Here is a 14,132-nt window from a genome sequence, read left to right on the forward strand (position 1 = left end):
AATGATATTTCTCCACTGCTAAATGTCACATCAATATTCACTGCCAGCTAATGAATCTCAGCCCGTGTGGAAACCTGGTAACTTCTCCGCATCCTGTTGGAATACAGATGGCTCCATGGCTGGACCTTTGCTCTTTTAGCACAAATTTACGAAGAGCATTCATACGGGTCAACCAAGAAACCTTCATTAGTAAAGCCAGCAGAAGAAAACCTTGACTGTTATTCGATCACGGGCGGAGGGGACTTCAAGGATAGATGGGAAAGGACAACGATTTTTCACAGGATGTTCTACAGGAGGATTTGAGTCACTGGCGTTCTGAGCCGCGTGCTGAAGGTGAGTGATTGCTTGCGTGTTGGGATGGTGACACGAGGTTGAGCGGGTGATTACTAAAGACGAACAAGGTCAAATCGCTCATGTGTCCTTCCTGTTGGTGTACGCTGGAGCTCTGGTGGAATGAAGGGCTTGTGTTTGTCGACCGAGCAGGAGCAGATGTATTATGACTCTTGACCTCATGACTAAATGAATAGTTACATTTATAAAATGATACCCTCCAACATCCTCTCTGTCGTGTCCATGAGTGAAAGGAAGGGAATCCATTAGACGCCATTTAGAGCTGTGATATCATGTTATATAATAAATCACGATGTCATGTAGTGATATGGTTTTGACTTCTTTGCACATCTTGTACTACCAGTATTTATTATTCCATATATCTATCTATATAAACGTTTTCTAACTTCGCTCTTCAACATACACTGTTTATAAAAATCTCTGCTCACAACATCCAGCACACAAACAATAACTATGTGACATATTATTGATGTTTGAGGAGAACTCACTAATGACAACAAATAATTCTGAAGCAGCTCCGGAGCGAGAAAACAGTCCATTCCAAACAGACAGGTTTTATTAGGGCAGTGAACTATCCTCAGTTCGAACCAGGGAATGAATTCATAGAGTTAGAAATGTGCACTTAGTGAATTTGCTGAGAATAAGCATTAAAAATAATGGGACCTTGCTGTTTTTCAGTGGAGTGACTCCCTCTGGTTCAGATATCATTAAAGAGTGCAGCACAGCGCTTACCTGCCCGACATAGACCAGCAGTCTGGCATTGAGAGGGCTCTCATCAGGACTCAGCCAGAGCTCAGAGTTATCATCCGACGATACCGAGAACTGGAAATCACCTGGAGGGCCAAAACACGATCAAAGTGCGTGTTAGCAGATATATGCATATGATCTTAGATGAGTATCAGATTATGTGAGACCTCATAAAATAAATTGTGATAATGAACCTAAAACATGTTGCCCAGACTCCCTCTGGCAGAGGTCAGCGATTCCACTTTAAGCCACGGGGATATCAAAAGTTTTACCGCGACTGAATTCCCAATCAATGTGACAACCACGTGAATGTAAATGAACAAATCTGAACCAGGAAGGAGAACGGGAGGCAAACGAGCAGTCACTTAAATTAAATCAATTTTCATAAGTGGATAATCAGGATACTTGAGAAATGTGAACATGTTGTCAATTCTGTTGAACAAGGTTATTAATAGTCAGAGCTGGATAAAGCTACTTTCCCCTTAAGAGGCTATTGTCTGAGTGTCTTTCTTTCAATGCTGAGAAAACTGAGTGTGTCAGAGAGATTCTAGTTATTTGTCATCGATATAAAAGCTCAGGATTTTTTAGGAGTGAAGGAAAAAGGATTGTGCAGTATAAATATACTTGTACTGCATATATATATTCATATAAACATATTCCCTGGTATAATGACCAGGGAAATTGTGTTTTTGTTTGTTTGTTTGTTGGTGTTACTTTGCGTGATTATGCAAAAACTACTCTTGGGATTACAAATCTTGGTGAAAGTTTGTTGTATGGACGAGAGGATCCATAAACTTTTGGATCAGGGGATGGATCCAGGATTTTTAAACAATGTGAGGTGTTATTCTAAATTTTTCTTGATTTCTCAGGGAATAATTCATGGATCTTGATGAAAATATAATGAAGCTTGCTTAGGGAACTGATATTTTATGAATGTGTGAAATTTGGTGGAGATCCAATTAAAAAATCAGCATGTAGTGAATTTAAATGTGGTTTGATAAGGGGACCGCTGGGTATGTGCTCTGCTGAGAGTTATTCTAGTGTTTTCATCTGCATTTGTTAGTTTGGTAGTTAGCAGGATAACACAAAAAGTACGAAACTTGGAGGAAGGCTGTGTGAGATTAAAAAAAAAAATGATCTTGATGAAAAAAATCTAGATCTAGTTATTTCATAAGGGGACTTCCTAGTTCACATTTACTCAGATCAGATAAAACCAGAGTGATATAGGAGCAGGTGCAGTCTCATGAATACAATAGCAGGCCACAGATAAGGAGGAAGTCATATGAGGTTGAGTACAGCTTTTGTTGTCTGTGACAAAATCTGATTACTCAGCACTCAATCAATCTAGACCAAAGGGTTTTCTGTGGCAGGGTGAGGTGAAGGGCACTTGTAGAGCACTTGTCAGATTCCTGGAGGTAGATGACCTTCGAGCCATCAGCTGAGGAGAGCCTTACCACCAGTGAAGACTCCATATGACAGTGAAATGAACAGTAATCTAATTAATAACTTCATTTGTCTAAGGGCACTCGGGTGTTACAGCTTTTCAGTTCCCATAGCAACAGGTCTCGAGGGTACCGCCATGAGATTTAGCTGTGAGATCCCTGGCAATCAGCCCTAATAAAATGTGTGAATATCCACTATATTAGTGGAACTGAAGAGTGTGGAATAAGTGGGCTATGGAAATGATCTACTCTCATGCTCCACAGCCGCCCTCCGCCCCAGAGGAGATTCTTGCTAATAACATGAGCTAGTTACCGTCTCTGTAAGGGTGAAGGAAGCCAAATATTCTCAGGCCATAGTTCTTCCACTTGGGAGCCACCGCCAGCTTCTTCACTGTGGTTCTGGTCTGCAGCAGGAAACAAAAACAGATGTTAACAATCAGATCACGCATCAGTGGCTGCATCAATAAAAATAGAAGGAAAGGTTTGTGTTTTTATGTCAGGTAATCCTTATTATCGCATCAGATAACAATAATATAACAATGAGAAAACCAAACTTTTTTTGTCCATGTCCAATCCACTATCGCGGAGGAGGCGGGATTTATGACCTGTACTGTCGCCAGCCAATAGAGGGTGATCAAGACGCTTTGACTTTACTTTTCATCTTTATATACAGTCTATATCAGGTCTTCACCGTGTGGTCGTGGGTCCTGGATGCATCTTTTTACAAGTTTATTATTCATCGACCAAAGGAAACAATTTAAAAAAAAATCTAAACAAAACAAGACATTAATTAACAAAGCAATTCATTTTATACCATTCAAAGACAAAAATGTACCTGACACAAAAACCCAAAACAGAACAAAACGTAATCAACGCATTTCGTTGTAATTCCTCATCATTCTGGCTTTCATTGTTTTTTTGTTTTCGATTCTTTGGTGTCTTTGTTGAAATTGTTCCAAAAACTGATTCTTTTCATCGAAATGCAACGTTCCATCAATTTAGTTCTGAATCTCATTTCTTTTTAAAAGCTCTCTGTTCATTTTAAGTTATAATGACTTTCTCATTTTTCAAGTCTTTTTTCCGGATGTTGGTTGGTTGGTAAAGTTTTCTGATGAGCTTTATACATAATATAATACTGTAATCTACTAGTTTCTGAAATTTAGGTAATTTTAACTGAATGAATAATGGGGTGGATGGATCTCGACTTAATGATGCATCAGGTCACTCACTGCTCCGTAGTACTTACATGAGGGTAGACAGGGAAGTGCAGGTTCTTTCTCAGTTGAGCTATGGAGGATCCACACCAGTCCTCAAACACGTGCAGGTTGGCCTGGCCCTTAAACTGCCAACACACAAACAGAGGAGAGGAATCAGGCGTGTGCACGGTGACAGCAGCATCACATTCCTTCAAATAAGCCGCATACACTTCTGCAAAATTTCCATTTGCACCGGTTTCAATCGATATATTTTGTTGCAGAAAGTATGTCGTCCTTCACGCCTTCCCTAGGAGAAAATAGTTCTCTGTGAATAATATGACTGCAGAGTGGAGTTTCTGTCCCGCAAAGGTGGCAGAGAGTTCGTCATGAGTGTCAGGGGGGGAGTCTGAACGCTGAATGTCTGGAGCAGTTTGTCAGAGCTCAGGGCCCCTGACCATAGTCTGACATTTGTCTGAATTACACAGGGAAATCACAGGACACGGCAAGGACAGATGGTGAGACCAGTCAGCCTCGGGGTATAGTTTCCTCACACGCGTTGCTCTGCTCATATACAAGAGGAGATGAGTCCCCGATGACTTGTGTGTCAAGCTCTCACTGCTGAGTTTTGGGATCAATTCAAAATGTAAAAAATAAAACATGCACTTAACCATTTCTTTTTCTGACGACTTGTTACTTTTACCGGCAACATTCTACCACAAATATCTGTACTTTCCACTCCTCAAATCAAAACAGGCTCGTTACTTTCCCAACATCCAGACGGATTTCAACCTAAATGGATGTGACACATGCACAGAAAAGACCTTTGTGTGATTCCTGGTTGTATATGTACGCAGCATAAAAGTGCATATGTCTGTGACAAGGAGGAACAACATGGAGGAAAGTGAAAATCGCTGATAACGGTGTCAACATCGCTGACGAAGCAGAGATGCCCTAATTTGAAATAAAGAAAACTGCATTCAATGCTCACATAACTTTCTTTAACCCCAGTTTTATTTAAAGTAAGAGTGGTCAGAGTTAAACACAGCTGGTAGAAATGACCTCCGGAGGGAAACTTTTTTCTGTAATTCTTTGAGTACATTTCAGAACCTGTACTTTTTATGCTTTTACTTGAATGATGAGTTGAATCAGAACCTCCGATCTGTACTTCTATACACGAGTAAAGAATGTGTGTACTTTTGTCAGCTCTGCCGCGTGTAAATTTAGGGTTCAGAAAGTGAGACATGCACTTTCTCAACATGCTGCAGACACATTTTAATTTTACTGTTACACCTCGATCACATTTTTTTTTCTCAAGAGCTGCAACTCAGTGCTGGTGCGTGGTTTTCAAACATGCACGGTTCCGCTCAGCATCGAGCCTGCGGCGGGTGTCTCAGTGATTTAATGACCTGCTATTGCTCTGATTTCTCAAACTGGATGATCAACCCACAATACACATCCACACATACTGTACACGCACATGCCATCCTGTGATGCGTGACAGCAGTCCCAGCAGGCCGCTGCTGTAATGCTGCCACAGATATTTAGAACATCACACACAAGTTGAGCGGAAAGCTGGCTCTCACCAAATGAATATGAAACGGCACAGTCAGGGAGCCTGGTTGGATCAAAGAGCTGGCATCACCACTCTGGCCCCATTTCATTAAGTGGAAGTGGCCTTTCTGTATACGGAGGAGCTGCTCGCTGAACAGACGACAGTTGTGGGCTGTGGAATCGATTGATCCGGAGAGGGGGAGCCACCTTTTGACAGAATGGCAGAGCGCATACCTCCGCCAAGGCCCTACAGTCGCCTTTAACTCTACCAAACTGGACCGACCTTCAAAGAGTCGTAGATATGTGTCTCCTAAATATGCCTGATTACTTTCATGAGGATCCATCAACTGCTCCCTGGGAAACTGGTGAAAATGTCAAAACATAGCTGACAAAACAAACACAGATGAAAACACAACATCCTTGGCAGAGGTAATAAAATGGCACCGAGTGGAGCGCATTCCTCCGCCACAGCCCCCTTCCAGTCAACCAGGCTCCAACAAACTGCACTCCCCTAAAATATGCCTTCATCAAGATCCATGAATTATCCCCTTTGTCCAGATCTACGCCCACGTCCCATCCTTTCACAAAGTTTCATAGAAATCTGTTTTAGATTTTTAGATTCTGCAACAAACAAACAAACAAACCAACAAATGGACAGGGGGTCAGGAGGTAAAAACCCACATCGACGTCAAAAGGCGTCAGAGGGCTGAGACAGGAAGGTCTTTCATATAGTGAACACGTCTGTGACTGCTGCTCTGCCTCCACGTCTGCGTTGACGGAGGGTGTGATGCTCCCTCAGAATCACACCGGGATTCTAACAGATGGCCTGACCTGAAGTGGTCCTTTTCATTTCACTCCCGGCTCTTTGTGGTCAACTAAGTACCCTGCGCTCTGACAGAGGCACGGCAATTACGGCTCATGCATTAACCATGAGAGATTTATGTTGTGCAAACATGTCAGTCTGAAACAGTTGGACCACTGATTTTATTTCCCAGATTTTTTTATGTGCCCATATTTTACGTTTTATTTTGCGCGTGTGTGTGTGTGTTATATGCTCTCATACAGAAAAGCTGGAGAAAAACAGAAAGGGAGAGAGACGGGGATTTTGTGGGATCAACAGAATCAAATCAGAGGAAGAAGAAGAAGTCAGAGCGATGAATGAGAATGTCCGATGTTTGAAAAGGGAGTGGCAGAGCGAGAGAGAGAGAGAAAGGCGCCGGGGGGGGGCACGGTAAGGTTAGAGGGATTTAGCAGACGAGAGGATCCCTGTGTAAATATGCCTTATGTAAAGCTTTTAATAGATTTCCTGTGGGTTTTTGAAAGCGGACCTTTTTTTTTTTCGGCCTGGCCCCCTCCTCACCCCGTCTCTTGTCAAACAGCAATAAGCAGGAGGCTTTAAAAGTCTCTAATTATTCACACAAACACATCCCTGTGCAGCCCTGGCTGAGGCCTCGGGCTGTAGAGTCGGCTTTTGCTGGGGGGCACTGCGGTATAATTGGCAGTATTTTGTAGGTGGCTGCAGTGTGAGAGGTCTGTCTGTGCTCTGGTCTCATAAGGTGGTTGGATATGAAATGAAGAAGGAAGTTATGTTTTTCTTCGCCCTCTGTGCCTTTGCTTTGACTCTGCTAAACTGTCTCCGCCTCGCTCCTGTTATGTTGTTTGGTTATTCACGTGATGTCCTCGCTCTCAAAAGAATTCACTCCCACTGTCCCCACTATCTGACCTCTCCGTCCCTCTGTCTCTTGCCTGCGTGCCGACAGAGCGCTGTCGATTTCTCCACCCGCCGTCTTTAGTTTCCCTGAGCTCAGCTGACGGCTGTCGCTTCCCCCGTGCTGTCACTCTCCATCTCGTTTTTGTCTCCCCGCCGATTCCTCGGTGAGGAGCGTGGGATAAAGTGATGCTAACATCAACAGTTTGCAGAGAAATGGCGACTTGTGTGCTTCTGTGTTTATGTGCCTGTTTGTGAGTCTGTGTGTCACACAGGGACGTGGTGCTGCTCGAGCCTGCGTCTTTTAAAATGACAGCTTTTTATTGCTTGTCGGCTGGAACTCAAATTTAGTAATTGTCTAAAGAGGCAGAATGGCTGCTGCTTTTTTTATTTTCTTTCTTTACTCTGATTTGTTGTGCTGTGTTCCTTGATCCAAAACCAGGGGCAGGTTTCATTGTGCTTTTTTTATCCTGTTGAATTTGTGTGAATTCAACTAATAATGGATTTCATTGAATTAAGTTAATAATATATATAAAACATATATCTACATTTAATTTTTTTAATCAAATTACTACAAACAATCAAATTACATTGAACATATGTAGTAAAGTTACATGGACATTTAATATTTTTCATAAAGTCACAGTTTTAGGCATAATTTGAGTGAACAGAACGGATTTAAGTCAAATTTAAGACGAGAATGACTGAAAGTTAAGATCTAGAATATCAAAGTCCCAGAATGACTTAAACTTCCCAATAATTGATGTTAAGGTGAAGTAGCCTGATGGAGAATAACCCTCGAAGCTATCAAACTACAGGAGAGACAGTAGGTTTCCATAGTGAGTGAACTGAGATCACTTCTGACCAGGATATTTGAAGACTCGGTTATCTGTTGGTCTTGTTTATAGTTTTATTATAGTTATTATTATTCAAGACCCAGTGGACAAAAGCAGAGTTGCATTTGACGGCTTTAAATCAAACTAGATGTGACTGACAATCCCAGTCGCTCTGTTCACAATGCACAACATTTAAACCTGTTTCACGTAGTAATACTGGAGCACTATAGGCAGCTGGCACAGAGAAGCTAAACGCTGGGACCTGCAGGTAAAGACAGGGCGGACTAACATTCCTCTGCAGCTGGTGAACCGGCAGCAACATACAGGAGCTGACAGGTGTGAACAAAACTGATATTCTTATACCTGTAATAAAAAAAAATTCACAGTTCCTTCAGCTGACTTATAGAAAACACCTCTATCTTTCTTTTCACTGCAGTACTGAGCCATGTGTCTGATATCCACTCGTGGATTTTCACTGTAATTGTTAATCTATGAAAACTTGCCCTCTTTGTTAGTTTGAGTTAGATTCGGCCAAAGAGGCGGAAATCCACCAGCCAATTAAAAACCACCGGGCTTACAGCGATAAACCCTGACGGCCCTTTGGACCGTCGAGTTTGAACAGGTATCAAACCCCTGTCATCTGGGTAACAGTCCTGTGGGTGACCTGCTCATCCAGACTTTATCATCAGGTTATTTTTCCAGACTATCTTGACTGGGATTGTGGTGAAAGGTTGCACATCAGCCTCTTGTGGCCAAAATAGACATTACAAAAAAAAAAAGAAAATCAAAACAACAACAAGCTCCTGACCTCTTGGGTGTGAAAAATAAATCCAAAAATCGAACTTGCCTTTCAGAGCTTCTGTGGATATCTGCTCTCTTCAGCTATCACTAAATATTCTAGTTACACAAAGGTAAACGTTCAACAAATTAAAGTACAACATTTAAGTGCCTGTGTCATTTGAACAGTGCATTATTAAAAAATCCTGCTTTTTCTCCGTCCATCCACCTCTTCCTCGCTCCCATCGCTGTCCAAAGGTTGTCCCCCGCCATCCTCGGGCTATAAATAGCTCCCACAGTTTCACAGCAACACAGCACCTATACGGCTCTGCCATTAAATAAGAGGGGAGGAGAGGGAGACGGAGGAAAGCAATGCCATCTGTCAAATATGGGGAGACAGGCAAGTAAAGAGAAACGTGGATGGAGGAAATGAGAGGTGCACAGAAAAGAAGCTGAGTAAGAAAACCACTGATGGATAAAGTAAAAAAAAAAATAGTGTATCGTTCTGCTCGGCACAAACACACTGCTACTGTCTTGCCTATCTTCCCTCACATCCTCTCGCTCATATTTCAGCGAGCTTGTCTTCGCGTATCTCCATCTCCACGGCTCTCCAGTATCTCCTCTCCCTCACCCATCTGCTTGCACTATCAAACAGAGCACAAATCAGACATCCTCTTTTCTCTCCCCATCTCGCTCCTCTGGGAGGCCGTCTCCCTTTCTCAAAATCTGTCGCAGCCTTCTGCGTTCCCGCTGGCACCGAGGCACTGACAAATGGCCGCTCTGCGCACCCACTGACGAGCAATTGCACCAACTGACACCGTAAATCCCCGTCGGATGAGAAAAGTGAGACATGATGTTCTTGGCTGAGGCGCACTGATGGGTACATACAACACCAGGCAGCTCGCTCCCGCAGGGCAAGCAGGGGAGACAGCGTTAAAGCTCACTGTTGATACATCACAACACCGTATACTGCAGTTTTACTGAAAAGTTGAAATGTTAACGAGGAATGAAAGATCGAATGATACGAGTTATTCTCTCTGTGGCTACGATGGGAACGTCACGGTACCGTTTTATGAAATACATCCGACTTCACAGAGGGCATTTATATTTTCATCGTCCTCCTCTCATTAGTAATTCAGGGAAGAAATGAAAGTAGGATAAGTGGGAAGGTACTGTGAGGGAAAAGGGGGAATTCAAAGGTACAGCGGTTTAAAGGAATTATATGAGGAGAGATAATGAGAACTCATTTCACACGGAGGAGAGCAGGGAGGAATAAAAAAAAAAAAAGGGGGAAGACAAGGTTCATATGATCTAGCTTCAACTCCATCTACTGCTCTAATGAGGGTTTGTATAATCTGCCATCTGTCCTACAATTACATGTCTTCCGTCATGCCAAGGATATAACATGTGGGGGGTGGACGTGGCGGCAAACGGAGGAATGTGAGGCCGAGCGTGAAGGATGGGCAGAATTTTTTATTTTCATCTCCTGCCACAATCTGTCGATCACTCACCCAAATGAAATGAGAGGCCAGTGAGAGAAATCACATCTCTGTCTCCCGTCTATTTAGAGAGACAGACGGGTCGAGGGAATAGGGAGGGAGTGTTTTGCATCCTTCCCCCCGTCTACTCACTCTTACACGATACGGTGGGATGACGTGAGGGTGGGAGACGAAGAGGGAGAGAGAGAGAGTGAGGAAGATCCGATTCCTCCCCCAGTCTTGTCACTGCGTGTGTTTTTGTGAGAGGAGCCAGCATTGACGACTGCTCCCACCTGAGTCATGTCTGTGCTGTGCTCCAATATCTTCCTCTCTTCCCCCCTTGAGTGATAAATAATATGGCATCCAAATCTACACACACATACACACACGCAAACACACACACACACACACACGCACACACACGCACACGCACGCACCTCATCTCCAGCTTTGTTTTTACAGGAACCAAAGGACCAAATGTTCGTCCTCCATCCCTCCATCTCTGATTCGTTTTAAATCGCTGCTCACTGTGGTTTTAATGTGGAACAGCAACATGGAAGGAAATCATAGAACCCCCCCCCGCCACCTTGATATCAAATTCCACAAAGATTTAAATGTCACTAATCCCTCTTACCGTCATTTTTCTTTCTGCTCACGACTAAATAAAATTGTTCATTATGCTCAAATTCTCTCTGGATCCATGTCGGCTTTGCTGGAAATAACCATTTATCCCGTCCTGCCTGGCACGTACCGCTCGTCTCTTTAAAAAAGTGATGCGTATCTTCCTCTCCGACCTCTATGCTGTGTCCTTGACCTGCTGCTGACCTTGACGGATCGCAGAGGCATATGTGCGCTAATCTGTAGCCACCTGTGGATGAGTTCACAGGGCGGGGAGTATATTGACTTCAAACATTGACAATGCTGGAGCAGACTAAGGTCACAGCCACAGCACTTCACTCGGTATTTCATATTTGTTTCTATCGCCGTCTCTCTGCTCGTTTGAAGAAAGTCAGCGTTCTGTCTTCCGGCTCGTGTGTGCAGCTCACACGGATGCTTCAGGACGCCCGTGTGACCTCTGCCAGTCTGTGACAGCTGGCATATGGCACCACTCTGCCTCCACCCGCCTGAGTCTACGCCTCCGACAGCGCCGGCTCAGTGGCCCCTCAGACCTCTGCCTTCCTGGCTATGCATCAGGAAAACCAGTTAGTGCTGGTAATTAGAGCTCATAGCTAGTGAGGGGAGCGGAGGAGCGGCAGCACTCTGTGGTTTCTGACAGAGTTGGCTTAGGTCTGACTTCCCAGAAGTCTGATATCTGAAAAGAAGAGATTTTTGAGGATGCAAATTTATAGAGATGTGAGAAAACTCAGTAGAGTTATGCTGGATTTGCTGAATATTCACAGGCGTAAATTTCATGTTGCTTTAGGAGGAGGTTGGAAACAAGTCAAAGAAATGTCGTGTTGACTTCTACAAGTGAGTTTTTGAAGCTTAATCCAAAATGTATTTGGTGTGGATGTTGCAAAATGCATTTCCCTTTTGAGGCTGTTTTCTTTTGGATCCAAAGCATAAATAAGAGATCACGGTTGGTCAATGAAACATATCTCCTAGTGCGAGGATGTCCTGGTTTTAACAGATTTCACCTACACAAGGCTAAACATGAGACACAATAAACTAAAAGAATGCTCATAATAAAGCACCCCTGCTGTGATCAGGCCGTGTAATACATTTACATTTGTGCAATTAGTCTACTTGGTCCACATTCACATAGCTGGTTTGGCTGCCGTCCTAGCTTGGCTGTTTCATATCAATGTGACTTCTCATTTTCTAAGTAGTACCAGTTTAAATTATTCCAAAAGCCTCGTCCGCATTTAGATTCGGGACCCTCAATATTCAGGCAACAGATGTTTCTAGGCCACATCACATTAAAACAGAAATCAACTGGCTTTGTGACAACTCAAAAAGCAGAAAGAGCAATCCTGCAAGGAAAACATAGGGATGCGAGTTTATGAATGTATTTCAGCGTTTTATTTATATATATATATATATATATATATATATATATAGGACTTCTTGAATTAGTTTGTGATTGATTCTTTGGAGTGCAGAGAGAGGGCATACAGGCAAATGCAGGCTAACTAAAGTTGCATTTCGACGGCAGAAACTTTCCACGATGTGAGTGTGTGAGAGCGAATGGTTGTGTGTTGGCCCCGTGATATACGCTGGCGGCCTGTACAGGGTGTACCCCACCTCTGCCCGATGTCAGCTGGGATTGGCTCCAGTTTCCCCCCTGAGCCTCAAAGGATAAGCGGTACAGATAAAGGGATGGATGGATGGATTTCCCACAGCAAGAAGCAGCAGCAGCATCCCAGATCTCCCGCAGCAGCACGTAAACAAGGTTTAAACCGTTCGCCTGGTTAACTCAAGACTGGCTCACTCAGGAGAATCAGCCAAACAGCTATAATAATATCATCAGAATCAGAATCAGAATCAGAATTCTTTTATTTGCCAAGTATGTTTGCACATACAGGAAATTGCCTTGGTGTCATTGGTGCACTACTTATGTACATAAAACAACAATATAAAAAAAAACAACAATATGTAAGAAATTGAATAAAATAAAATAAAATAGAATAAAATAAAATAAAATAAAATAAAATAAAGAATATACATATATACATTAACAGATTCACAGGGTTATGGGCACGTGCTGTGCGAAGGTGCAGAGATTGGTGATAGTGCCAGTAGTATATAAGTAATAAATTATAAATTATGTGCAGGTGGTGGGGTGTGGTGGGGTAGAGTCAGTGCGGTGCAGAGTCAGTGTGATGCAGGGGGCTTGTTTGTGAGCCCCACTGCCACGGGGAAAAAACTGTTCAGATGGCGAGAGGTTTTAGTCCTGATGGCCCGAAACCTTTTACCGGAGGGAAGTCTCTGGAACAGGTGGTGACCGGGATGTGAAGGATCAGCAATGATCTTGCCTGCTCTCCTACTGGTCCTGGAGTGGAACAGGTCTAGGAGGGCCGGCAGGTCACAGCCGATGACCTTCTCAGCTGACCTTATGATCCGCTGCAGTCTGCCCTTGTCCTTGGCAGTGGAGGCAGCGAACCAGACGGTGATTGATGAGGTGAGGATGGACTCAATGATGGCTGTGTAGAATTCAACCATCACTTTCTGCGGCATGTTGAATTTCCTCAGTTGCCGCAGGAAGAACATCCTCTGCTGGGCCTTCTTGGTGACGGAGGTGATGTTCTCCGCCCACCTCAAGTCCTGTGCAATGATGGTCCCCAGGAATCTGAAGGACTCCACTGTTTTAACTGGGGAGTTGCACAGGCTGAGGGGGGCAGTTTGGGCTGGGCTCCTCCTGAAGTCTACTACCATCTCTACAGTTTTCAAAGCGTTCAGCTCCAGGTGGTTCTGGCTGCACCAGGAAGCCAGGCTGTTAACTTCCTCTCTGTAGGCGGCTTCGTCCCCATTGGTGATTAATCCGATGAGGGTCGTGTCGTCTGCAAACTTCAGGAGTTTGACAGAGGGATGGCTGGAGGTGCAGTTGTTGGTGTAGAGGGAGAACAGTAGAGGGGAGAGCACACAGCCTTGTGGGGCTCCAGTGCTGATGGTCCGGGACTCAGAGACAAGCTTGCCCAGCCTCACGCGCTGCTTCCTGTCAGTCAGGAAGTTAGAGATCCACCTACAGGTGGGCTCAGGCACGCTCAGCTGTGTCAGCTTGTCACGGAGAAGAGCTGGGGCGATGGTGTTGAATGCGGAGCTGAAGTCCACAAACAGGATCCTGGCGTAGGTGCTGGGGGAGTCGAGGTGCTGGAGGATGAAGTGGAGTCCCATGTTGACTGCGTCGTCTACGGACCTGTTGGCTCTGTAGGCAAACTGCAGTGGGTCGAGGAGGTGGTTGGTTATTGTCTTGAGGTGGGTCAGCACGAGGCGCTCAAAGGTCTTCATTACTACAGAGGTCAGGGCGACAGGTCTGTAGTCATTAAGGCCTGTGATCCTCTGCTTCTTGGGAACGGGGATGATGGTGGATGTTTTAAGACAGGCGG

At 44.1% G+C, this 14,132-nt stretch overlaps 1 protein-coding gene across 1 annotated transcript in view; it reads right to left on the minus strand.

Annotated features, from left to right (window-relative positions):
* The window catches only part of b4galnt4a (beta-1,4-N-acetyl-galactosaminyl transferase 4a), a 129,543-nt gene that overhangs the window by 40,398 nt on the left and 75,013 nt on the right, over positions 1-14,132 (minus strand). Inside the window, exons 4-6 of the mRNA XM_069528359.1 lie at positions 3,787-3,882; positions 2,854-2,944; positions 1,084-1,184 (exon numbers count right to left, since the gene is read on the minus strand). Of these exons, the coding sequence (XP_069384460.1) occupies positions 1,084-1,184; positions 2,854-2,944; positions 3,787-3,882 (288 nt within the window). The remainder of the gene's footprint in view (positions 1-1,083; positions 1,185-2,853; positions 2,945-3,786; positions 3,883-14,132) is intronic.

This window comes from Paralichthys olivaceus, chromosome 7, assembly GCF_024713975.1.
Source record: "Paralichthys olivaceus isolate ysfri-2021 chromosome 7, ASM2471397v2, whole genome shotgun sequence".
Taxonomy (NCBI): Eukaryota; Metazoa; Chordata; class Actinopteri; order Pleuronectiformes; family Paralichthyidae; genus Paralichthys; species Paralichthys olivaceus.